The sequence below is a fragment of the Empidonax traillii genome, unplaced genomic scaffold, assembly GCF_003031625.1.
Source record: "Empidonax traillii isolate 1590-97213 ecotype Southwest subspecies unplaced genomic scaffold, ASM303162v1 scaffold309:size1915965, whole genome shotgun sequence".
Lineage (NCBI taxonomy): Eukaryota > Metazoa > Chordata > Aves > Passeriformes > Tyrannidae > Empidonax > Empidonax traillii.
This window is the reverse complement of record NW_020955502.1, coordinates 1,038,647-1,064,772: the sequence shown is the minus strand read 5'-3', so window position 1 is coordinate 1,064,772 and position 26,126 is coordinate 1,038,647. Positions and strand designations below refer to the sequence as shown.

At 45.9% G+C, this 26,126-nt stretch overlaps 4 protein-coding genes across 5 annotated transcripts in view; 2 read left to right on the top strand and 2 right to left on the bottom strand.

Annotated features, from left to right (window-relative positions):
- Positions 1-717: 717 nt before the first annotated feature.
- TCTEX1D1 (Tctex1 domain containing 1) lies at positions 718-2,182 on the top strand. Its single transcript, XM_027891103.1, has 2 exons — positions 718-992; positions 1,486-2,182. The coding sequence occupies exons 1-2, from the start codon at positions 750-752 to the stop codon at positions 1,687-1,689; spliced, it is 447 nt and encodes a 148-aa protein (XP_027746904.1). The 5' UTR covers positions 718-749; the 3' UTR covers positions 1,690-2,182.
- An 848-nt stretch (positions 2,183-3,030) lies between these two features.
- On the bottom strand, positions 3,031-5,436 carry INSL5 (insulin like 5). Its single transcript, XM_027891100.1, is given in 3 exon segments — positions 3,031-3,419; positions 4,643-4,835; positions 4,837-5,436. Coding segments are annotated over 3 exon segments (537 nt in total). The 5' UTR covers positions 4,945-5,436; the 3' UTR covers positions 3,031-3,183.
- Positions 5,437-6,759: 1,323 nt separating this feature from the next.
- WDR78 (WD repeat domain 78) lies at positions 6,760-20,192 on the bottom strand. The gene is made up of 17 exons (XM_027891102.1): positions 20,083-20,192; positions 19,364-19,481; positions 18,489-18,562; positions 17,869-17,978; positions 17,536-17,692; positions 16,222-16,361; positions 15,274-15,432; positions 14,614-14,778; positions 13,593-13,837; positions 12,272-12,358; positions 11,459-11,610; positions 10,674-10,831; positions 10,399-10,520; positions 9,688-9,786; positions 9,067-9,293; positions 8,170-8,323; positions 6,760-6,907 (listed from the first exon to the last, which is right to left on the bottom strand). The coding sequence occupies exons 1-17, from the start codon at positions 20,190-20,192 to the stop codon at positions 6,863-6,865; spliced, it is 2,322 nt and encodes a 773-aa protein (XP_027746903.1). The 3' UTR covers positions 6,760-6,862.
- Positions 20,193-20,686: 494 nt separating this feature from the next.
- The window catches only part of MIER1 (MIER1 transcriptional regulator), a 34,355-nt gene continuing 28,915 nt past the window's right edge, over positions 20,687-26,126 (top strand). Inside the window, exon 1 of one of the 2 annotated variants that reach the window (XM_027891121.1) lies at positions 20,687-20,746. Coding sequence is in view for 1 of the 2 variants with exons in the window: in XM_027891120.1 (XP_027746921.1) it covers positions 21,838-21,846 (9 nt within the window). In the remaining variant the exon portion in view is untranslated. Of the gene's footprint in view, positions 20,747-21,728; positions 21,847-26,126 lie in introns of those variants that run through there. The other variant, XM_027891120.1, reaches the window with a different exon arrangement.

The following is a 26,126-nucleotide window of genomic DNA, read 5'->3' as shown; positions in this document are numbered from 1 at the left end:
GGGGGGGGGGGGGGGGGGGGGCTGTGTGGACCTCTGGGGGCCACAGTGACCTGAGGAGCTTACAAGGACCCTCAGGAGCCATGAGGATATAAGGGAGCTGTGGGAACATGTGGAGGCTATGGGGCCAGCTGGGACTTTTAGGTGTCTGTGGGAACCTGCAAATACTGTGGGGACCTCAGGAGAGTCTGCAGGAACATGTGGAAGTTGTGAGGACATGCAGGGCCCTGTGGACTCTGGGGACCTGTGGGAGCTATGAGGGAATACAGGGACCTGTAGAAGCCATGGGGACCTGAGGGGGCTGTGGGGACATGCAAGTACTGTGGAGACTGTGGGAGCCATGGTGAACCCGTGGGGGATGTAAGGGGACACCAGGACCTGTAAAAGCCATGAGAAACTAGGGGGCTGTAAGTGGACACAGGGGCCTACGGAAGCTGTGGTGACTTGTGTTAGCGCTGGGCACCTGTGGGAGGTTAAAGGGACACACAGGGACTGGTGGGAGCTGTGAGGACCGATGTGAACCTGTGTGGGGTTACAGGGAATACACACGGACCGGTGGAAACTATGGGGACCCACAGCAGCCGCAGCAATGCACAGTCCCCTGGGGGGCTGTGCGGAGACCACATGCGGAGGCCGCAAATAGAGTGCCGGCCATGCGGCGGGCGGTTCCCGCTCCCGGCGGCCGCGGGGCGGCACTGGCCCGCCCTTCCGCCTCCTCCCCGCCCAGGGGGGATGGAGAACGGCCGAGGGGGATGGACGGCGGCTCGGCCATAAGTGAACCCCGCTCGGGTGGGTCTGGCTACGACTGCACCTCCAAGTCGCCTTCCGCCCGGCAGGTTTTTCCTCATAAACCCGAGCTTTGCCTCACAGGTCCTTCCAAGCGCTTCCCGGTGGCAGCAGTGGATGAGATCCTGAGGGATGTGGTGGAGAGTTATCTGAGGGAGCAGCGCTACGAGCCGGCGCAGTGCAGGGAGGTGGCGAAGGACATCACTGAGGTAGGAGGGAGCAGGTGTGGACATTCTGCCCGCGTGGCTCGATGGGGTGTGAGAGAGGTGGCTGCTGGGGAACTCCCCAGATATTCCTCAGAATACCTATAAAATGTGAAATAAAGGGTGGAGGAGGCTGTTAAGGGTTGCTCTGAGGAGGGTGCGCGTGGATACTTGTTAATTAATAGAATGGTTTGGGTTAGGAGGGACCTTAAAAATAATTTCGTTCCACTCCCTGCCATGGGCAGGGACACCTTCCACTCTCCCACGTTGCTTCAAGCCCCGTCCAACCTGGCCTTGGACATTTCCAGAGAGGGGCAGCCACAGCTTCTGTGGGCAACCTGTGCTGGGGCCTCCCCACCCTCACAGCCAAGGATTCTTTCCCAATATCCAGTCTAACACCATCCTCTGTCAGTTCAATAGCATTCCCCCTTGTCCTGCCCTGCTAAACGTCTATCTCCATCTTTAAAAGACACGGACTAAACTTGTTTTTCTCTTGCAGGTGGTTAAAGCGCGGGTGAAAGACCTCGTGATCCCAAGGTACAAGATTGTGGTGATGACACATATTGGGCAGCTGGATGAGCAGAGCATGCAGATTGGGAGCAGGTGCCTATGGGATCCTGTGAGCGACACGTTTTCATCATATGTGTTCAAGAACACTTCACTGTTTGCTGTTACAAATGTCTATGGTGTGTATTTTGAATAGGGAGGTAGTCAAGCTTAACAGCAGGAGAAATGGAAGTTCAGCCTAACTCTTCCTGTTTCTGTTGTTGAAAACATCTCTGAAGGACCTGTTTTGAAATGTGGCTGCTGTGAGCCTTTGGGTGAATGTAATTAACTGTTTCCCAGAGCTTTCTCTGGGAAGTGGTTTTCTCTGACACATCGTTTTGCACCTGATGCTTGCTACTTTCAGAACTTTCCCTGCAGGGAAAATATATTTTAAGAATATTCCCTATAGTGTTTTTTATTCCCTGAATTTGCCTTCATTCCATGGTCCCCAAGCAGAAACCACAGAGGGTTTTTTGGAGAGTAAAACAAGAGCATTTTAAGACTATCCCTGTTAATGATGTTTGCAGGCAGTTGGTGCATGCCAGGCCTGAGCACAGAAAAGGTGGCTGAGAGAAGGTAGCTGGTTGTGCTTGAATCATAGAATCCCCAACTGGTTTGGGTTGGAAGGAATATTAAAGCTCATTCAGTTCCACCCCCTGCCATGGGCAGGGACACCTTCCACTATCCCAGGTTGCTCCAAGCCCCGTCCAACCAGGCCTTGGACACTTCCAGGGATGGGGCAGCCACGTCTTCTCTTGGCAACCTGTGTCAGGGCCTCACCACCCTCAGAGGAAAGAATTTCTTCCCAATTTCCAATCTAACCCTGCCTGCTTTAAATTTGCTACCATTCCCCCTTGTCCTGCCACTTCATGCCCTTGTCAGTCCCTGTCCATCTAGGAAGAAGACGACCAGTGAAGGGAAGATTGTTTTTAAATGATATCATGTTTAGAGTACATAAATCTGACATACCTGGGCCCTTCTAGTGAAAGTGCTTGAATTGAGAATAATGAATTTCAACTGTGGTTCTCAGCCAATTCCTGCCCTTGGATAAGAGAGGCAATACAGCCTTCAGCTCAGAAATGTGTTTTCAGTCTCCCTGGGTGCAAATTAACTGACTGTTAAGTTGGACTTCTAGGAAATGTTACTGAAAGCAGCTGGATTAGGAGATAAGCTGTGGGGTTTGCCTGTGCAGTTTAGAGGCTGGTGCTGATGATCCCAGGTCTCCACCACTGGTTGGGGCCTGGCTGACCTCGCAGTGTGACAGAGCTTTCTGTGCCTTGCTCTGATTCTGAAACCAGACTTTTTGCTACTCCTGTTTCCTGGCTGAAACCTGCTGTTGGATTTTTCTGAGTAAGAAGACTAACTATCATAAATTGCTGATTACATTTTACCTGCAAAGCTGAAACTAGAACAGTAGTTAGTTAGAAAGAAATATTTGTACTCATGACTGAGTTTAACTGATCCTCTTGTAAACACAGTGAAATCCAGTCAACCTGAACTATCACTGGAGCCACTTGCTGGTGTGCACTATGACATTTAACACTCAAAAGGGTAAAGCTACAATTAAAGAACACAACTGAACTAATTGTGGTTTATATCATGATTATTTTAATCCGTGGAAGCTGTGATACTGAGCCTTGGCAGCCCCGTTTCAGCACAGGGAGCTGATCTCCCTCCTGCTGCAGCCCACGTTGCAGCAGGATGTGGTGAGTAGCTTGGCTGCCTCACGCTTGCTTAGCACAGACATTTTGCTGGTGTGGTGCAAGTCTTGCTCTGGCTTGGACTTGACCTCGTGGGTTTCTTCGCGGTCAGTCCCCAACCTCTGGTCTGTGTAGGTTGAGGAGTCGGCGTCACTGTTGTGTGGGAAAGGCTGGGGGTTTTCACTCTCTGTTGCAAAAAAATTACAAGCTAAGAGTTAAAAGTCACGGAAAGATGAGTAATTTAAGTATTTATCTTTACTAGAAAGACACACCAACCTACAGCCAGGGAACTGATGGTGTTACCCTCCATGTTTCTGATGTGAGTAACCACCATGTACCGGATCACTAACTTGCTCACAGTTTGTGAGCAATGTGTTTCAAAACCCAGTAATTCATGGATTTATATTTAGGAGTATTCTTTGTTGCCTTGTCAGTGTTACACTGATATATTTGCCTCCGAGGGAAAAACTGCCTAGATGTGCAAGTGGCACTTGACCGGCACAATAACTTTGACCTGCCTGTGGGATTCCCAACATGCAGGTTTTACATTAAGGCATCACCTGCACCACAATTTCATAGTCCTGGGTGTTCCCACTTCAATTACACTTGCAATTCAGCTGCATTTTAAACACCTTTGTATGGTTTGTAAAGGTGTAGTAGTTCTTGCTTAGTTTAGCACCAGACTCTCAGGGAGAGTGTTGTGGGTGGCTCTCTTTTTGTATTTGTTTAGAGCTGCTGCTATAAGAGAATTTTCCAAAAATGCAGGTGTGGGAAGTGCAGAAAGTCTCTATTCCTGTCATCTGCCTACTTATTTTTTTGTTTTCTATATATTTTAATCTAACAGTACAAATTCCTAGCAGTGCATGTAATAATGGCTGAATTTTCTGGCTATCCAAAAATGTGCTAATGAGTATAAATATATATGACAGCTTGTGAAGATACTTGCAGAGTAAATATTCAACATGCTTTAATTATAATATTCTTAAGTTGTGATAAAGTTTCTGGTTTCTAGTAGGGAAAGTGCAGGCAGCAGTAAGACACTTGCACTGCCTGCAGCAAAGCTCATCACTGGCACTTGAAACGGGATGGCAGAGAGATTTTCAGTGATAGCCTGATTTAACTCCTGTTCCTCAGGTGGACTTGGAAAATCATGAGCTAAATGGTTTTTCTTTAGCAGAATAGCACACAGAGGTAAGCCAGGCAAGCTGAAAGGAGAGAGAACACGTGGAGCTGCAGCGCTTCGCTTACTGTCTCCCAGTGCAGCCCATGCTGATGGTGCTGGAGCTGTTGAGGGGAGCAGTGGGAGTGGAGGGCTCCCGAGGCACAGCGTGCAGGGGATTTGCTGCTTCTGAGTCCCCTCGGAGCTGGATGCACTGGGGTTGAGCCTGTGATGCTTCATTGGGTACTTACCCAAGAGGTAGTGATGATCAGTCAGATGCCTCTTCCAGCGCGAACCGCCGCAGGTGAACACGACGGCTCTGACAAAGTCTCTCCCGCAGAGCCTCACCGTGTTCCCTTCCCCTTGTCCTCCCTGTGCCATGGTCAGGAGAGTGAGACAGGCCAGTGCCAGCGCTGTGCCCCTCATAGTGCTGAGGGTTCTTCGTGCCTGGTGTGGGCAGGGCAGGAGGGACCAGCCAGGCCGAGTGGGGAGCTCTGCTGGAACCTTCCCATTTATACCCACAGCCCGTGCGCTCCACTGGATAACGGCCCATTCTGAGAGTGACTTCATGTTTGCTAGAAACATGTTAATCACTTGTTTCCGGTCATGTCTGAAGTGCTTTGGGATCTTGGTCAGGTATTAAACTCTTCTTAAGGCTGTGTAACTGCTTTACTAGGAACACATTTGGTATAACATGTTTATGGGGTACAGGCTCAGGTGGACGCTGTTAATGTGTGTTCTGCAAGAGCAAAAGGGTGTTTATGACGTGATCTGCAGGTAATGTGTTCTGTGTCTGTTCCCCACAAAGGAGTGCTGAGTAGCCTGTTACCCAGCCCTGCCTGTTATCACAGTTTAAGCAAAATTGGGTCCTTCAGTGTTAGTGGTCTCAAAGAAAAAGGGAGTTAACTCCTTCCCGTGAAGTCTGCAGTTGTGCACCTCTTCATTCCCCTGCCTTATTCAAAAGCCAAGCTGGTGACTGAGGATGCTCGGGAGGAAAAACCTGCCAGTGCCAGGCACCCATGAGAAAATCAGATATTAAGGGAGTTTGGGGGCTGTGAGGCCTGTGGTTGTGGCCCTTGTACAGAAAGCTATAGAAAAGAGGGGGAGATGGCACTGAAGAAAGCACAGAATAGCTACATGTCAGCATCCTGGCCATCCTTTGATTTTTGGTAACACCTGGAAGACAGAAGTGGGTCCACTAAAGCAGAGGGGAGCTGCTCTGGAACCAAGTATCAGTAAATTGGTTACAAACACAGCCCCTTCCTAATGCTTGGGACGTTGTTGGCTGCAGTTGCTGTAAGCTTCTAGAAAGAATTCTTGCAATAAAATGCCTTAAGGAGGAAATTTGTCAAATACAAAGTTGGAAATTCCATGTTTAACAAAAAAATACAGGAACTTTATAGATCTTGAGCCCTTCCTAGCACCACAAGAGTTTTCCAGCACTGTAATGTTACACTTAATAAGCTTTCACTGTGTGCAAGATGGGTTAGGATGTGTTATAGCCTTCACAGAAAGCTTGTTTTGTAGCTGCAGCACTGGTAAGCAAACAGCTGATGGAAAATATGTGGTGTATTTTGTTCAGATTTGTAATAATGATTAACACATGATTCACCTTAATGGGTGTCTGTCTTTGAAGTGCACAAAGATTTATTTTATGTCGGGGTAAGTTTGCATGTTCCCTGTTGGATGTGCAGCACATAGAAGGAAGTGAATGTTAATGCATCACAAATGATCCTTAACTTCAGTGATGTGTTAAATGTTGGATGTTTATTGTCAGGGTAATCAGAGAGGCTGAATGTTCTGTATCTATAAAATACATGTCTCCATATGTAATGTGCTCGCCGGGCAGCAGGGCTACAACCTGTGCTTGATCGCTGCTCTGTGGAGATCTTCGTATTTTCTGTGGGCAGGAAGTCCCTGAAAATCTTTTTTTTTCTGTTTCTTCTGCTCTGCCCTCCCAAAATCCAGCCTAGGCAGCCAAACACTGCCTGTTTCCAACCAGCATGCAAGCTGAGCAAGTTCCCTGCCTGTCATCACTCAAAGCTCAGCATTCACCTTCAGTGGTGGGTTATGGACTAAGATGGAGCTGATGGAAGTCCATTTATTTCCTGAGTGGTTTCACAGGGAAGGTACACATACATCTAGTAAGGGCTGAGGTTGTATTGTTGAGGTAATTTTTGGTTTTGAATAACCCAAGGAGAAAAGACCTTGAGCGAAAAAAAAGAATAAAGACTAAAGGAGAAAAGACTATGGAGACCCTCCCATTATCTGTATTACAGAGAAGGCCATCCATGTATTAACAGTGTGTGACCAAGGAGGGGGACTTCCAGGGGAAAAGTTAGGGCATTTGAAAGCAGTTTCTAATTGGTGTGCCTTCAAAGAGGAACTTTAATTATTGCAAAGGAATAAATGGTCATACTACATTGATTCTTTCCTGCTGTTTCCCAACAGAGAAGGGGCAGCAGTTACTGTTAAACAGCTCCAACTGGACAAACGATGTCATGCAAGGTACCAGCCTGTAAAACAAGAGGAAAAAGAGCTGATTCTTCCTTGCAATTCAGTAATGCTATGGTTACCTCTAAGAGTACTCCTGGAAAATAGCCCTTTTTGGCAGACCTGGCTGGATTGCATTTGTACTGTCATGTTTGAAAGCACACACTGATATATCTTGTTTATAAAGGAAGTTAATTTTCGAGGTGATACATGTATGGTAGCTGCACTTAGATGTGATTTTCTGTGGAGTAATTACCTGCCCTGAGCATTAGCTGTAGTACCCCTGTAGTATGGTCATGCCAAGCCTTGTCCATACCCAAGCTTAGGGAGACCTTGCTGCTACAAGAAAAGGGAGTGACAGACATGGGTGATGCTGAAAAGTGGGGCTCTCTCTGGATAACGTGACCAGTTATGCCATGTGCTCAAAGCCTGTGAAGTGAAGCACTTTCAGTTCTGTTCTGGTGACATACCCAGGAAATTATCCCTGTACTGAATAACTGATGAACTTCTCTACTCAGAGGACTCAGGCAGCTTCATGTGGTTTGTGGGAAAAAAACCACTAATTTTGTTTTCTAAGTTAAACGACAATGGTCTCGCTTTTTGTTTTTAAAGGATATATCATTGTGATTTACAACACTTGGCAAACGAGGCTGGTAATTACCAGGATTTCTACCTGTGATGCTGACAGTTGTGAATTACTGATCCATAATACCTAAGAATGAGGATAGATTGACATCAGCATTTTCCTTCTCTCCAGCTTTAGTGTTTTGTGCCATGTAATCTGAAGGGATTTATAAAAAGCACCAGTCCCACTTTATAAACTGGCCACAGTTACAAGGGGCTGCTGGGCCTGACACTCAGACGGTGAGATATTGTGTTGGTGGCCAGGAGAGGATGAGTTGTGTCTGTGGTGGAGCAGGTGAGGGCATTCAGCCCAATAGAGTCTCCTGCAGACTATTTAGAGGGAGTGTCACCTCCCTGCCCTTGCCTCCTAAATCCAGCTGTGGTGAACCTCTGGATTTGCAACCAAGTGAAACCTGCAGCTGACCTTCACTTGCAATCAATGAACCTGACATTGACTGAACTATTCCTGAAGTTTCTAGTGGTATGGCAGCAGAAGAGCAGGAACAACCTCAGCTTTTATCTGGTTATGGAACTATATGCGATCCCACCTATTTCAGTATTCATTAGTTGGATCTTTCACAGTAGCCCCTTCCTGAGGAACGAGGCCCCAGAGCAGCACTCAGCCCTGCGAGCACACCCCCGTTCTCAGAGCGTGTCGTACCTTGTTGCTGCCGGGAGCATCCAGGTTGAACAGCTCCCACACCCCAACTCTGCCAAGGCTGTCTCCCAGCAGAAGGCAGTTGGTGTTCTTGGCAAAGAGGATGGACGTGAGATTGGCTTCTGGGTTGGCAATGTGGGAGATCAGGGGGTTGAAGCTGCAACCCAGACAAGGCAGGAGTTAATGGGTACTGTTAATAGTGCAGTGACGTGCCAGTCCAGCAGCCTGAGAAATGCTGCACATTTCGCTTCTTGTGTTCTAGATTAACTCAAAAACTAGGAAGTGAGGCAATATTTTGTTTGGTCTCTGCTAGAACAAAATTCCTATCTGCTAATAACTAAGATATCCTGGTTGCCTGAAACCTGTCCTATTGCCTGATCTGGGGGGTGTTGGGTGATATGTATATTATATTAATAACTTGCATTATGCTACTGCAGGATTTGGGGGTCTCTGGATCCACTATGGGTTTTACACTGTCAGTAATGAATACAGACCAGCTGTGCAAGGCCACAAATAACTGAGCCACCCATGAGTTGTGCATGTGGTGCACAGGAGTGGGAAAACATGAGAAGTATCTCAGCTTCAGACCATCATATTTTATAAAAGTAGCTCAGTTTTGATATTTTGCCTTTTAACTATGGCAGTGATAAAATCTCTGATTTCTGCAGGAAAAAAAGGCAGTTTTACACTTTATCAGCTCCATGAGGCATCCAGCTCCTGTTCTAACCCCAGTTCTCTGGTAATACCATCTGCTTTTATAAAATGAGTATTTCAAGATGCAATGCTTTCTATAACTGAATAAGCTGTCACAATCTGATCTGATAATTTTGATTAGGCAATAATTTGTAGCCTTTGTGCCGCAAGGTTTCAGAATCTTCATTGAGAAAGGTCATTACTTACATGCTGACACTCAGGTCCCAGATTTCTACTCTGCTTTCCTTCACTGCTGCAAATATGAAGGCTGATTTTGGGGACCACATGATGTCATGAACAAAAGCTGTGACAGAACTGAAAGTCAGAAGGGGCGTCTGTGAGTCCCGGTGCCATAAAATGGTGCTCCAGTCTGCAGAGCAGCTTAGGAACATGTCTGTGCTGGATGGATTCCAGGCCACTCTGTACACAGGACCCTTGAGTTTGGGGAGAAACAAAAAAACGACTTGGTGTTACTGTAGAGCTACAGAATCTTTTGTAGAGCTACCCATCTTTCTCTCAGAAGTAAGACTATTTAACTGTACAGGACAATCACATTACTGATTTTTTTTTTTAAGCCAGGGCTAAAACTTTAAACAAGTTTATAGAAGTTTTAATAAGTTACTTTAAAAAATCCCTATAATATAGAAAGTAATCCTCTAAGACTGTGATGCTTCATGCCATGGGAATTCATTCCTAATATAAGAAAAGAAGTTTAGGTTTCTTTTGTTGCAGATGTTGCATTTAGTAAATATAAGCAAAGGAACTGCTACATTTTTGAACTTAATTGAATGGTTTCTGCTGTCATTATGTTTTCTGTGTATCACTCACTTTATGGCCTCTGTATGTCCCCAGAACCTGCTCTTTGCCTGAGCACGAGCACTGGTAGATGTGGCCCTCATCTGTTCCAGCAAGATAAATATCTGTATCCTGAAAGAAAGGTACAAAAAGCCTCAGTTGGATTAGCCTATTTATCGCTCATCCAGAAATCATACAGGGCTGGATGAGTTTGGCAGAGACAGGGTCTGAAGAGCTGAGGTGGAGCTGCTTTGTTGGGCTGGGGTGTGTGTGGTGGGTATAGAGGGGCCAGAATGTTGCACATTTCCTGTGTGTGCTCTCTCAATCAGTGCAGAACTTAAGCTGGGATTTTTGACTCCTGAGAACCTCGGACGTTCAGCAGTCCGTGTGGAAAAGGCATAAATTCTTCAAGTGCTCTGTGGAGGAAAAACTCAGTTGGATAAAGAGAAGCAAAGCATCCTAAGTCCTGGACGTGGGAGATGTTGAACAAATCCTCACAGACTTGGTGAACACACAGAGGGAAACTGCCCCAGGGTCTGCCCAAGGAAATGTGAGAAGCATGGCTGAGAGGACAGAGCTGTTCATGGGCTTGGTTTACCATTTCATCCTTTTGGGGTAAAACTTATGCTTTAAATCCCAAGTCCCCAACTAGTTCATACTAAAGTAGGTCCAGCTGAGGATCCCACCTCTGCTGTGTACTTTTCCTGGGTAAAACTTCAGCCAGGATGGACTTTCTGAGCCTACCTCTGGGTGAAAGTCAAAGCACATTCCAGCTGCGTGTTGAGATATCGGAGCTTCACTTTTTCTTTCTTTCTCACCTGGCAATTTCTTCTTCTCCTTTTCTGTTCGCCTTAGTTTCATCAGATCTGTGCAAAATAGAAGTAGTTTCTGTCAAAGAGGCGTGTGACAGCCCTGTGAGTAACTCATGCCCAACTTAAATGTTTTGTGTATGATAACTGGTGTAAAGAATGTCACCTAAAATCAAACAAAGCAATTTCAGGTATTTTTGCTCTGCTCACCAGTGCAGTCCAGTCTTTGCTGGATGAGCCACTCAGTTACTCGCCCATCTGCTGAGATACACATCAGTCTCTCTTTTTTGCCACCTCCTGTTGCACCTCTGTCCTGTTCCACCCACCTCAGCTGCCACACAGCACCTGTATGTTTATTTAAGGATGCACTGGAACACAAGATGCACATGGTAAATCATATCTGAACAAAGACAAGGCAATATATTTGAAAAATAATAATCTTCCACTTCGTAATGAGTGTCCAGTCATATGATAGAAATGTTGTGTAGCTTTTCTTTAAAAAAAATAGTCTGAACATTGATTGCTTTCTCTAGGAAAATATTTTCTCTATTAAGCATGTTTGTACTTAGTTTCAGGGCACTGTTTATGTGCTGATACCTTTCAGTGACACCTGAACCATGAAATCAACCTGCACCTTATAGGAGAGAGCCCTAGACCTGGAGAGCTGCCCCTAGGGCAAACATCTCCCTCATCACTGCCCTCTCTCACTCATTTTCTTCTTAATTCCTGCTCACTCCTCACCTATTCTGATGTTCTCTGCATTTCTGGCAAGTGGAATCAGGGAGGAAACACAAAAGATACACTGGTCACCCCTAAGGATTTATTATCCGGGACAGGATTGTCTTATTAAGACATGGAATATAAATGATACATGGTGGTAAATTGCTGCATTTTCATAAAAAGTCAAAGAGCAGGACTCCTTAGTGGCACCTTTCCAAAGTGTTATTTGGTGAGAGGTGCCTGGGGTGGGAGGAGATGGGAGGTCACAGCCTCACCTGCTGTCCAAGAACGCGGCGTCGTTCCAGCTCCGCACATCATAGACTGCGACAGATCCACTGGATGTTCCAACTGCTAAAAGGTTTGGGCTTGCCAGGGAAAAATCCACAGCAGTAACACCATGGTCACACTGGAAAATGCGCTCTGGCCACTGACCAAGAGAAAAATACAACCGTGTTTTAAGGTAGTTTCTAAATTTACCTCCATCTTCTCAACACTGGGCACTAAATTGCTCTGTTGGAAAACTCTAGTGATCATAGTGACTTCTAGACAGAAATCAGGTACTGTGTTCTAAACTGCTCCATTTATTACTTGCTGCAGCTGATAAAATTAGGAAAAAATAAAGATTGTGCAGAAATACGACACTGTAAAATAAGTTAGATGGGGTTACTCCAAACCAAATACCTAGAGGGATGGCATCAGGGAGTCACAAGAGTATTTGATTGATGCATCTTTACTACATCAACAACAAAGATTTGAAGGTTCATGGCTTAAATTAGTCTAATACACAGTTTTGACCAAGTAAAATTTGTAGAAGAAATCAAACAAGTTGTGTAATTTGATGGCAGTCAGATGGTTTTTACTGTGACACTTAGTAACTGAGATTTCCATGATTTTTTTAAAATGGCTGATTTTAAAAGGATTCCTTTTCAGATGGATTTGTAAAGTATAAATGTTATATCTATGAAATCTACTTTCTTTTTGACAGTATTGTAAGAAGCTAAGTTAGGTAATTATAGCTAAAAAGGAAATAAAGAAGAAATAGTACAGAGAAAAATACATGGAAGAAAAGCAAACTGGCTGCTTATTACCATGGGGTTCTTCAGTGACCAACAGCAAGCAAAGCCTTTCTTCTGATCTTTAGAACCAGACTCTCTGTAACCAATGGCTAAAAGATCCTGAAAGCACAAATTAACAGAAATCTCTCAGTTTAACTTGAATTTTAGTGGTGTAATTCCAAACAACAATTTTGTGTTAGCAGTGGCCCTCAGGGCAAAGTCTGGAAAAACAACACTCATGTCGTAATAACACACAAGACGAACATTGTTCTATAAATATATTTAATGTGCAATATTTAATGGAATGCATAATAATACTTTTCGTTTTCTCTCTCAAGGTTACTTATAAAAGGAGCTTCAGTGAGCACCTCAAACTCCTGGCTTTCAGCTTTTTACAGTGGGGTCCAAGGAATTCCCTTAATTCCTTTCCATGGGCAGAAGTAAAAAAACAGCAGCAAGACTTTAGTCTTCAGCTCCATTAATTTCTCTTTTCCTACATTCAACAAGCAGTTTGTGAAACTCACACTTTCAAGGTAGGTGTTTGTTTGCCCTGTATTCTAAGACTGGGGCCTCTAAATGTGATCAACTTTATAATATCTGTGGATCTGGTGAACTAAAGTATGAAATGGTCTTTGTCTTCTCTCTTTTTTTTTCCCTTACTGGTTTTCTATTTCTTGTCCTCACCTGCTTTTAACCTTTCTTCTATTCATTATTTTTGTGGTGTTGGAAAAACTGAGCCTTATATGACTGACTATGGAGATGTCTGAGTCATTCTCACCTCCACTGAAACCAAATTAAACAAACTTGGGCTGACTGCTTAGAAATCTGTGCTGTTGTTATGCATTTTATCCTTAGAGTTTGATGATTGCTGCTATTTTTGGGAGATTACTGTTAAAGCCAAAGATGTGGTTTCTAAACTAGCATGAATAAACTCCATCACTGGTGATGAAGTTTAGTAGTAGGAGTTTAAATTTCAACTGCCAGTTCTATCACAGACCAAATTTATTAATGTTGTTGTTCAGGTGACTGCCCAGGGTAAACTTTGCCCTGAGGGTCACTGCAAGCAGAAAGTTGCCTTTTGGAAATACACTACTAAAGTTCAATTAAATTCTGGACCAATTAAAGCTGTTGTGATACATGTGTAGGAAAGCCTGGTGCTGCTGGTCAACCTGTAGATTAAGGGAACAAGGTTGTTATGTGGAAGACCAAAGACAACCCAAGACGACCCAAAGACAACCATGATTACAGGGATGGCTCCATCTCTCTGAGATCCCTCGCAGCAAAGCACACCAAAATCAGTTTATTTACACCCCCACTTGCTTGTAGAGAGCTCAGGAGTGACTTGTTAACTCACAGGGTTCAGTTTGTTCCAGGCCATGCTGCTCACGCTGTGGTCGCTGGTTAAATCACACATGTAGGACCACAGTTGTTCCAGCCTAGGAGTTGCATCTTCTTCTGGGGTTTCATTTATTTTCATTGATGGGTCAATGAATCCTTTTCCTTCTTTTCCCTCATCCTTCTTTTCCTTATCATGCTCTTCTTCTTCATCTTCTTCCGTGGCTGTTGCTGTATCACCCCTGTCTGAGGTAATGTCAGGCTCTGAAATGCACAGATTTGGTGGAGTCTGAGGAGGAACATTTCACTCATCTCACTCCAGTCGTTCGCATCAGAAGGAAAAAATTTTCCCTTTCAGCAAATATTTTGCAGGAAAAAAAAAAAAAGTCAAGTGAAGATTTGAGGAATTAAGACATACGAACTTCTAAAACTGTGGCTGAAATATTGCTGGGGACAGAGAAAACAACTGAACAAGGCTGTAGTGTGCCAGGTCTGCTACAGGTGTGAAATGAGCGCATTTAGCTACACAGCAACAAGGTAGGAATTTATGTCCACCCCCCACCAGCAATCTTTCTAATCTCATGTATTTAAAAATGTGTTTAAATAGATTGTTTTCAAGTTAGATGCCAAATTTTAAAGCACCACACTATGCATCGATGCTGTAGTGCCATAGCTGAGTTGCGCAATGCTGTAATAAGTCTCCTTCTAAAATAAATTAAAAAAAAAATAGACATTCCAGTACAAAAAGTGGTGGGAGGAGTAGCAGAATTTATTTTTAGGAAACAAGTTTGATTAATATTTTCAGTAAGTCTCAATTTGTGATATAAGCTCAGAATTAATTTATTCAACTCTTCCACCAAGTCTGTTAAAGTGCATGTAAAACTGTGAAGTTCACATTGGCATCTCAAAAACTCTCCTCTCTTTGGTCTTAAATAGTGACTTGTCATGTGTAAAGACATCCAGTGAGGGACTTAACTCCCTGACTTCCAATAGGATGCAAAGCTTTGTGCTGGAAACACGATACTCAGTAAGGAACAAACCTATAAGAACAGGAATCTGCCGATAAGCTGCAAGTTTGGGTTGAAAAATATTCTCCATTAAAATCCTCTCCATGATAACTAAATCCTGCTTTAAGTTTTCTGATGTTAATATAGCTTCTGAATGGCATTTCTCCTCTTCTTGGCTTCTGACAGGAACAGCACTTTCTGGAATCATTAGAGAAGAAGTTGTGATGCCTAATAACAGATAATATGGCAAATAAATGGTTTTAACATGATAAAACTTTGCACATAAAAGTTGAGGAATATGGAGAATTCTCCTCCACCTGCAAAAAACATAGAAGAATCTGTCAGGATCAAGGAATTCTTCTATGAATTTTTTCTTCCTTCAATTTTGTTTTCTTTTATTGCTCAGATACTCAGTATGATGAGATACTTCTGGAATTTTTCACAAATGGTGTTTTGCTTCTACTGTCCCAAGGGAGTGAGTACCAGCAAACCTTGTCCCTGACTATTTATTTAAGGTAATTTCCGATGCAGTGGACAGCAAAGGCCTCAGTTCAGCCCTGTCCAAGATTCTTTAGCAAACTCTCTTTCAGGTGCCAGTCAGGCCAAGCATGTTCTTCAGGTAGTTTCCCCATACAGCATTGTGATGTGCCTGTTTTAGAAGGATGAAAACAGGGCAGAAATGTAAAATGTTACCTCTGTCAGAAGAGACAGACACAGTCTGCTCCTGCTCTTTAGCTGTGGCAGATTTGCTGCTTCCCTCTGTTGTGGCTCCAAATCCTTCTGCCCTTGACATAGGTTCTATTTCTGATGCATCCAGTGAATTGTCCAAGTCCCAGGAAGTGACCGTCATCCCTGGCAATGAATTTCACTGTTACATGTCTCTCATTCTGGTACATTATTGCAAGGGCCTTGAGCAGGGCCAGCTCCCACCCAAACCTCACCTTTGTGTGCTCAGCTCATCAAACGGGTTGGAACAAGCCTTGTTGATGCTCAAGGCACCCAAAAAAACTGGCAAATATGTTTTCAAATCACATTATCTACTTCTCCTTTTATGTTTTCCCTCATTTTACATACACTAACAAACACAAAAGAAAAATGTTTGAGACAGCATTTCCCATAGTTTTCTTTGGCCTCCTACACACAAAAGGGCACATTTTTTTTTTAGAGCACTGAGGTTGTACGTTCTGTAAAATTGCATCGATCTTGTGAGACTGCCAAGATTTCCTGCTTTCCCCAAGGTTTTAAATCTCGTAACAGAGGTTCCCTTCTTTGCATTATGGCGAACAGAAATAGAAACCAACGTCACTGAAAAGTTAAGGGGGGGAAGAGGGAGCTGTGTCTTTTTATGTTTCAAGGGAAGAGCTGAGGATTAGCTGGAGAAGCTCTGCTTGCAAAGTGCTGAGGCAGGCAGGGCACAGCAGCTCTCTTTTAGTGATCATGTCTATTTTATTGCAATGGATACAGTGTTCCAGCAACAAGTTCAAGTTTTAGGAGGGCCAGAAAAGGCCACCACAAATCACACTGTCCTGTCTGAACTCAAAGCTCTGGAAGTGAAAGTTGAGGAAACATTTCGAGATGGAAGAAATAAAAAAGCCCTTTTCTCAGTGTCCTGCCGGGCGCAGGGAGTGTTTTGAGTTTTACCTTTATCTTCCATGATAATTGTCTCACATTGCACTTCCTTGTTCTTGGCAGCCCCAGCCAGAGTTTGCACCATTCTCTCTTCGAAGCGTTCGCTGCCAGCTTTGGCTTTGCAAATGTCAACGTAAATCTTATTCCGCTCCCTCAAAAACAAAGGAAACATTGTTTAGTAACTCTCTGAAAAACTTCTGCGTTCAAATTCTCAGTGTCTTTGAACAGGAGAGGACACTCTGTTTCTTAAATTTATTGCTTGGATGTTGTTGGATTGCTAAATGTTGTTTCACTGTTTGTATTTCTCTCAGCAGCTGTTTCTGACCTTTGTGATGCTAAAACAGGAACGGCTTGTAGAGAGCAGGACCGGCAAAAATCCCTACCCCAACTACCTGTGAATTTTGGGGGAATTCAGAGGAGTTCAGAAATACATAGCTCTCTTCACTTGGGAGTGAAAGGCAGAGCATCCAATTTCTATTTCCCCGAGCCCTCAAACTCTGAAGGGATTGTCAGGGGGAACTGTAAACATTTTTTTAATTTTGGTTTTACTATTTGAACAGCAGATGTGGGTCATACCCCACCCCTGCTGTGCTCAGGTAGAATCACTGTTCCCGTACACCTGGTAATACCCTCTCTGCACACTAGCGAAGCCTGGTTTGTTGGATGCTCATCCTCTTATTCTTCCCAAAAAGCCCACCAGTGTGACTGACAAACATTGGGGTAGGAGCACTACTGTGAACTTGGTGTGGGCACAGGCAGAAAGAGCTCACTTAGAGCAGTTGTTTGGCGTGCCAGCTGCAGCTTTAGGGCTTTGTGCCTCCAAAAGCTGTGTGACAGGTCTGTCGCATGGAGAGAACTTTGCTGCTCTCTGTCCCAGTCAGCTCCTGGGAATATTACAAAACCTGGGCTAACTCCCCACCAAAGCTCATGGGAGTCCAGGGATGACTCTGAAGTGGGAACACTAAGGGGAGACACAGTATTATGGTTTCTTCTAGCTAGAAGCATTGTGAGGAGCTTCAGAGGAAATCATGACTTAGTATGTTTATCTCTTCTTTATTAATAAATAATTAGCTGTAAAACTACACACAAAGATCAATGCAGAGGTTTGTGATTTACTAATGTTTTCATGAAAATTAAGTCATGTAATTCCTTATCACACACTTCTTTTTCCCTTACCCCCTGCTTTTTCTAACCTGCCTTAATTTTCCAGTGAAAGACAGAATGAATTTCATCAACGTGACAGAGTTGCAAGAAATTTAGGGTGCCTTGTCAAAGAGAAACCCAAGGCTTTGAACACAGATGAAATGGGGGCCAATTTATACCTACAAAACTCTCACAGCATCTTCTGCTTCCACAGACACCATGACAGAGGGCATATCAAACATCCAGAGTGTGTCTGTCTCTGAGAGGTAAATATCCACTCTCTGATCCAGGTCTGCCTCTGTCAATTCTTCTTCCATCTCCTCCTGCCCCACCTGCACAGCTGAAAAATGAGGTGAACAAGTGAGACCTTTTCTGCTCTGAATTTAAAAGAAGACAAATTAATTCTTAAAGTATTGTAAGGCACCGAGTTCCTTTGAAGTGCTGGGCTGACTCAGTGTTTCACAAATCCCAGTGCTCCAAAGAACAGAATCTATAATTATAGTGTCTGTTCTTTACCAGATAAGCTCAAAGTTGGGTCTTGTCCAGAGCCAGCTTCTACTGTTCCATCTAGGCCAGACGTGGTTGTTGATTTGTTTGATATCCAAGTGCTGCTGCTTCCATGTGTCCTTCAGTGACAAGGAATAAGCAGAAATTGTCTCAAAAAAAAAAGAGATGTCATTTTTTTCAGGAAACACTTCATATTTTTAAGTAATTTTTTGTCTATATTTGCTCCTGTTTGATATCCCAGCCTCTGGGATTATCTGTTGTAACAGCCAGCCTGGGAAACGAGACAAAAAGGTGATCCTCAAAGAGCAATTTCTTAATCTTAAAAATCACAACTGCAATTATTTATTGCATTTTGATACAGTGATGTGGCTCATGATTTTTCATTTTAAACACAACTAGTTATTTACCTTCTTTTTGCATGAGTTAATTGAATTTGTCATTTGGATGCACATAATTACCCAGAGGTAACTGGCTTAAATTAGTGAAAGAGAGAATGTTAACAAGATTTTTATATTTTTAATAATTTAATATTTTAATTTATATATTTTACATTTTTGTAGAAAAGGTTGTCTGCACTTAATAAGTATTGTCAACATAGATAAAATACTTGAAAATAAAGTTTGCCTTGCCTGGATACTGGAGTATTTGGGTCTGACTGGAAGAGGGGATGGGGTGTCACATTCTTCCCATCTTCATCAAAAACCTGAAGAAATATTTAAATAATTAAGATAATTTCACTGTGTTCCCAAGGAACAGGGATGACACTTGTGAGGGGGTTTGCATTCCTGCTTTCCTTCAGGGATCAGCTCAGGAGGACTGATCAAAGTCACCTTTGCCTGGTACTCCTTTGGAACCCTCTTTAATGGCCGGAAAAACCCATTTCTCCTTGGTCAGCCCTTGTGGCTTTTTCAGCTCATTTATTCTCTAATGACCTCCAGGAGTGACTGAACTGTTGAAGTCCAATTAAAAGTGCAGCCAAAGTAGCGAGATAATTATGCATCTTTTCAATTATAGTGTTCAAGGTATTTTATTGTAGGAAGGTCAGTCACATCTTTAAATGCAGTTCCTAACCCAGCTTGAGTGTGGGAATAGAAAGAATTGAAAGCCATGGAGCTGTTGGAGCAGGTCTAGAAGAGGCCACAGAGCTGCTCCAAGGGCTGGAGCCCCTCTGCTCTGGAGCCGGGCTGGGAGAGCTGGGGGTGTTCACCTGGAGAAGAGAAGGCTCCAGGGAGACCTTAGAGCACCTTCCAGTGCCTAAAGGGGCTATGAGGATGGTGAGGAGCTGGGATGGAATTCCTAGAGGAGCTGTCCCGTCCCTGGAGGTGTCCAAGGCCAGGTTGGATGGGGCTTGGAGCAACCTGGTGTGGAAGGTGTCCCTGCCCATGGCAGGGGGTGGGACAGGATGATCTTTAGGTCCCTCCCAACCATTCCATGGTTCTGTGATCCTTCTTGCAGGTCGGTTTTGGACAGTGACCATCATTCAGGAGGTGTCCCTGGCTCTCACCTGCAGGGGCCCCTCGATGCCCATGAGGGCCCTCCTGCGCACAGGTCGCCCCTCGGAGGCCAAGGAGGTCCTGTGGGAGCTCTCCGTGGAGCAGGAGCCGCTCACGGTGCTGGCCCGTCTGGGGGGGACACGGATCCCCCCTCCTCCTGCTCCTCCTGCTGCTCCAGCCCTGGCCCTGCAAAACTCACAGAGGCTCCTCCTCAACCAGCACAACACCCAAAACAACACAGCACCCTCAAGTTCCAGCTTTAAAGGATTGAAAGGTTTAAATAGAAAGGATTGTTTAAAATATAGGGGATTACATTAAATATAAATGTATCGGATTATGAAATAGAAATTATTATTGAATCTAAAGGATTAAAAGAGTTATCATGTCAATGTTAACCCTACACAACTGGCCCAGCCCTTGTGAGACAGAATATTACATCATAAATGGTTTAAAGGATTTAAACCATTTATAATAAAGGATTTTTACCATTTATTCTAATTTATTATATATTCTAATTTATTATATGTATCCCCTAATATATTGTATATTACCAATTATTTTAAAGGATTTAAACAATTTATAATATTATTTTTTATAATTTATGTGTTATAATTTATTATTTATTATAAATTGTAATGTATTGTATATCTATGATTATCTAGTCTAATTTATCCTATATTCCTATTAATATTTGGATGTTTAGAAGGTTTAGAGCCCCAGTCCCACTCACGGCGGAGGCCGCGGTCCGGCTGGGCCTGGCATGGCGGCGTCCTCCGTTACCACGGCAACACCGCCCAACACGCCGCGCGGGGATAGGCCGTCAGCACCGGCGCCGCCCATAGGCGGGTGCGCGCGCGCGGGCCGCGCTGTCCCCGCTCCGCAGCCCCGGGACGCCCCGGGTTCGGGTCCCGCCCCCGCCGGCACAGCGGGAGCCGCACCGGGAGCCGCAGTGGCGGGGGGGCTGCACCGCCCTGAGTCAGCGCAGACTCCCGCGGGTGCCGCTCCGAGCGCTGGGCATGCGGCTCCTCGCCTGTGCCTGACCCGCGCGGTTCGGGCGCGGCGGGGGCTACCCGGGCCGGGGCGGTAACAGCCCAGGGCGCGGTGTCCGCGCTCTGACAGCCATGCCCGCAGAGCGCGGCCCCGCACCCGCTCGGGCACAGCGCTGAGCCGGGCAGGTGAGGCACCGCGGGCTGCGGGGGTACGCGGGGAACGGGACCAGACCGCTGCATTTGGGGTGGGTTGCCTTTTTTGGGGGTGTTTTTTCTGGTTTTTTGGGTGGTTTTTTTTAACCTCGAGCTGTTCTTCTTGTGCCACCCAAGAGCCTCACGCGTGGCAGGAGACCCCGTTCGCTGCACGGCCGATGAGACCCGCTCCACCCCTCTGCGGCTCCGCGCGTGAGTACGGCGGCGGGGCCGGGGGCAGGGAGCGGCACCGGGACCCACCCTGAAGCGGGAGCGGCGCGGGGCGGCAGTGCTGGAGCGGGGGCCGGTGCGGCGGAGTCAACGGGGCGGGGCCGGGGGGAGGGAGCGGCACCGGGACCCACCCTGGAGCAGGAGCCGGTGCCGCGGAGTCAGAGGGGCGGGGCCGGGCCCCAGCGCTGGGGGGCGAGGTCTGTGACTTGAGTGACAGGTGGGGGTTTGTCTTGAATGACACCTAAGGGGGCGTGGCTTTGTGATTGAGTGACGTGCGAGAGGGCGTTGCCCTGCCCTCTGAGTGACATGACAGCGGGCGTGGCTTGCACCCAGTAACGCGTGAGGGGGCGTGGCCTGCGCCCTGAGTGACAGGCAGATCCCGCACTCTGACTGACAATCAGAGGCGTGGCCTTGCGCTCCGAGTGACAGGCGGGGGCGTGACCCATTCCCTGAGTGACAGATCCTGGGGCACGGCCTGTGCTTTGAGTGACAATAAAAGGGGTTGGGGCTCGGCCCCAATTCGCAGACCTGGCTTGGTCTTTGAGCGACAGGCTGGTGGAGGCGTGGCTTTGCGCCCTGAGTGGCACACGAGGAGGCGCGGTCTTGTACTCTGAATGACGAGTGAGGGGGCGCGGCCTCGCTCTTTGAGTGACAGATGATGGGCGGGGGCCTGAAACCTGATTAGCATATAAGGGGTGCGGCCTAAGCCCCGAGTGACAGGCGTGACCCGCACCCTGAGTAACCATCAGCGACTCGGCCGATCCCCCTGAGTGGCAGGTGAGAGCGTGACCAACACCCTGAGTGTGACAAGCGGGACCCGCTCCCTCAAGCGCCAGGCTCGGAGGGGGGCGTGGCCTGGCTGTGTGGGGTGGGTGGGCGTGGCCTCTCGCCTTGATTGACAGCCGCGGTGCGCGGTGACGTCGTGCGCAGCGCGGCCCCGCCCCCTCCCGCCGCCACTGCCGCCGCCGCTCCCGGAGCCGCTCCCGCCCCGCTCCAAACCCCCCCCAAACCCCTTTTCGCGGGACCGACGGCTCCTCCCGGCGATGTGACCCTTCCCCGCGCCCACAGCGACCATGGCCGAGGTGAGACCGTCAGCGGGGCGCACGGGGAACTTGTTGCACGGGGCCGCAAGTTTGTTGCGGGGAGCGGAGGCCCGCGAGCACCGGAGGTCCCGCCCGCTCCCCCCCTTCCCCGCCCAGGGGCCTTCAGCCCCCGGGACGGGCCCGGGCCCGTCCCGGGGGCTGAACGCCCCTGAGCGGGAAGGGGGGGGAGCGGGCGGGACCCAGCGCGGCGCCTCCCGCTTTTTGTAGCACCACGTCTGTTTATTTGCTTTAAATATCTTTATTTTTTAGTTGTCGGGACAAAGAGGGGTTGGTTCAGAGGTAGGGCAGTGGTCCTGCGAGGGGAGAGCCTTCTCCTGGGAAAGGAATTATCTGGGGAGGGTGTGTGTGTGTGGGGGGGGGGGGGTAATCAGTTGCGTTCTGTTAATGGGGGGTAGAATAAAATAATGAGGGGGTAATAATGGGAGAATTAAAGAACAAAACAAAAACGCCGTTTTTTTGAGGTGTGGAGTCGTTTGTCCATCCCAATGGGATCTGGGGGAGCAGCTCCTTACCCCTGCTCAGGAGGAGGCTTGGGACACATGGATGGATGTTCCATTAAGTTTTCTTCGAATTAGCCCCAGATTCCTGTCTCTTGGCATTGGAAATGTTTAGCTGAGAAGTATCTGTTGGGAAAATGAAACCAGTGGGGGAGGCGTCGCTTCCAGGGGGAGTTGGGACTGTCAGGATTAGGATATTTTATACATGAGGCTCCTTCCTTTGGAATTCCTGAATAAACATGGATTTTCCCTTAAATTATTTTATCTTTTCCTCCCAAATGAGAACTGTGTGGAGCATTCTTCCTGTTGTTGAGACAACATGTCCTGAGCTAATCTTAGGAGTTAGAAGAACCTGCCTGTTTGGTTTTTTTTATCTTGAGAGGGAGAGAACCACAGCTCTGATCCCAAAATATGTGGATATTAAAGTCCTCTCATCTCTAGAGCTGGAGAGACAGTGGGGCCTTTGCTCTGGGCATCACAGGATTCAGGATTTGTCTCTCATAGAATTCAGGATTTTTGTCTTGAGTTTCACCAACTGCCTGGAAGTTTTGTCAATTTTTTGTTAATTAACCCCCAGATCCTCTGATCTGAACCCCAGTATCCTCTCAGTGCTGTGTCCTGGGGGGCTGAGCCTGTTGCTGATGCTGAGGAACTTCCTGCTCTGTGTCACGTCCTCAGCACTCCGAGGGCTGGAGAAGGTTGTGCTGCCCAGAGCAACAAAAACCCACTGGGATGTGGAGATTGGGTTTTCTCTTTGTGGATTTTCCAGCTGCTGGGGCCTTTATTACATTGATATTTGATATTTGGCTAAGAAAGGAAAAGGGTTTTCTTCATCTTTGCAAATTTGAAGGTGAATTCTTTGTGCTGTTGTGGCATCTTTATTTGAGTAGAAGGAGTAGGAGGAGCAGAAAGGGCTGGGAGAACTTGGATCCACTTGTGGATGAGTTCAGGAGCACCTGGTGTTCGTTCCCAGTTGAGTTGTGCAGGGAACTGTTGTTTCTGGATTGTAAAACAAACAGAATTTCAAAAATTAGTACTTTCAGTGATTTAAACCAGGAGAAATGTCCTGAATTTGGTTTGTGTCCCTGAACATGGTACAGGGTTGGAACTGGGTGGTCTTTCAGGGCCCTTCCAACCCAAATTGCTCCAGTATTCTATGGATTTAGGGAATATACAGGGACTAGGGTGGGAATACTCCTTAGCACGGCATTTCCTCATAGCTCTGGTATCAACCGAAAGGAACTGAAGGTGATGAAAACGTGGTAGTTTGAGTAGTAGTGGTAGTCTGAGACTGCTGTTGTGCCTCTTGCCCTCTTCCCTGTCCTCCCCTCCCCAGTGGAAAATTGTGTGTGACTGTTCTGAAGGAATACATAGGAGCTCATCCCTCAGGCAGGAATGATCCTAAAATATTGTGTTCTACAGAATCAGCTCCAGATCTAAACCTCAAAGCCAAATGTAACTATGAAACTTGTTGGGTTGGACAGGAAGGCTCTTCAGAAAGCAGCACCCAGCATGGTTAGTGACAGAACGAGTCCAGAAAGTGAAACTAAAGTGACAAAAAATGCTGCTTCACTTTTGCAGAAGCAATTTGAATACAGGACAGACAGAAAAAAAAAAAAAAGGCTTTTGAATATATATTAAACTGGGTTTAGGTTTGGGATTAATATCCTGTGTTAGGGTTCTTTTTACATGTTCACGTGATTCCTCATATTCCAACATGTTAGAAGTTTGTTCCAGGCGTAAAACAGAAAGAAAACACCTCTAACTTAAGATCAGCTTAAGCTTTGTGACTGTTACAGTATCCTGAATTAAGCTGCTTACTGGGTGTTTGTGGTGGAGGAAATGCTGATACACAAATTTTCTCTAAATACAAGTATTTTAATGCCTCCTGAGAAGAAAAGATTGGGACTGAAAAGCTTGATTAGCAGCTGAAAGAGAATGTTTTTGTTTATTCAGCCATTATAATGTTTGAATAAAACGTAAGTGAGAGAATGAGATCTTCTGATCCCAAAACTGGAAAAGCTGGGCTTGGACTTAAGTGTTGAAAAGAGGCAGCTCAATCAATACCTACTGCAGTTTCCAGAAATGCTAGATTCCTGCTGTTGTTCCATGATAGGATGCACATTTACAGGGATGCTGCGGGATACTGAACAGGGAAAAGTAAAGAGGAAATGACAAAGGTTTGGGTTTGGTTTTTTTCCTAATTCACCGAAGAATAGAAGTACCAAGGCTGCTGTGTGGGGAAGAGGGCAGTTGTGTTTGGTCAGAGGTGGGTTGGGAGCATTGGGAACAAAATATCCCCGATTTTTGATTTGCATAGTTTGCTTCCAACTGGTTTAATTTTGGGTTGGGGTGGTCTAACAGTTCCTGTCTGCTCCAGAGGGAAGATCCTGCTCCTCCTGCTTCTTTTGAATGGATGCCCCTGAACTTCTCCTGGGGGTTGATCCACCTTACTGGCTTAGAAAGAACCTAAAAGCTTCCTGCAGGGCAGGTGTCAGCTGATGAAAAGATACTGCAGGAACTGGACCTGGAGTGGGGATGGGGTGGGGCAGCAGATCCTTAGGAGGCTCAGGGGGGACCTTCTCTCTCTCTGCAACTCCCTGACAGGAGGGTGGAGCCAGGTGGGAGTCGAGCTCTGCTCGCAGGGAACAAGGGACAGGGTGAGAGGAAACGGCCTCGAGCTGTGCCAGGGGAGGGTCAGGTTGGATATTGCCCAGGGCAGTGTTGGAGTCCCCACCCCTGGGGGGATTCAAAAGCCGTGTGGGTGTGGCCCTTGGGGACATGGGTCAGTGGTGGCCTTGGCAGTGCTGGGGAATGGCTGGACTTGGGGGTCTGGAAGGACTTTTCTAACCTAAACCATTTCATGAAACTCTTCATGTTGCTGGAACATTTGTTCCTCCCAAATCTCGACCAGCTCCTTGTGTTTCTCACCCATCACTGAGGTTATTCAGTTTCCTGACCCGCTGGAATAAGAACTTCATTTTTTTTCTTCTTCAGAGGAAATTTCTGTGGGGCAAGTATGGGAATAGGCAGGAGCTGCTTGTCCTGGAGCAGGACCACTCCTCTTGTGGTGTCAGTGGACGATTAAACTGTCCAACCTAATTTCTTTGAAGACACTTTAATGTTGTTTGAGTTTCTGAAAGTTTAGTTGCTTTTGACCAAAGAATCAGTTTATTAACATCGTGTGACAGTGCTTTAATAAGTCATCTTGAAATTCCTATTGTGTGGAAAAATTTTCCCTTTTTCTCAATGCTGTGCTTCTTTCAGTTGAAGAGTTTTAAACTTTGTGAATGTAACTGCATTCTCTTTCCATATTTTGAAACAGCTTGAGGACAGAATGATGAAGAAATACATGATCTAATAACCATTCTTAGTAACCTTTTTTACATTTTTAATATTTGTGGCTTTACTAAGCTTGGCTATTACTTTATATGAATCTGCATAAAGCTGTAGTAGGAAGCAGTAGTAAAGTTCACACAGTCACTAATGTGATTGCAGATTGAGGTGTTTGAACAGTCAGGGGGGTCAGAGCTTTTGAGTAACACCTGGATACAAAACAAGGTGAAAACAGATTAAATTCAGCTTTCCTACTGACTGATCTAAACCATGATTAAAGTTGGTGATTCACATCAGTCTTTTCTTTGAGAACAATTATATTTTTTTCTTGTTTGATCTTCTTGTAACTAATTGTCTTTTTTGTGTCATTCTGGAGCAGTGTTTGTAGAATGCTTTACAGAGATATTTGTGAATATAATGTACATC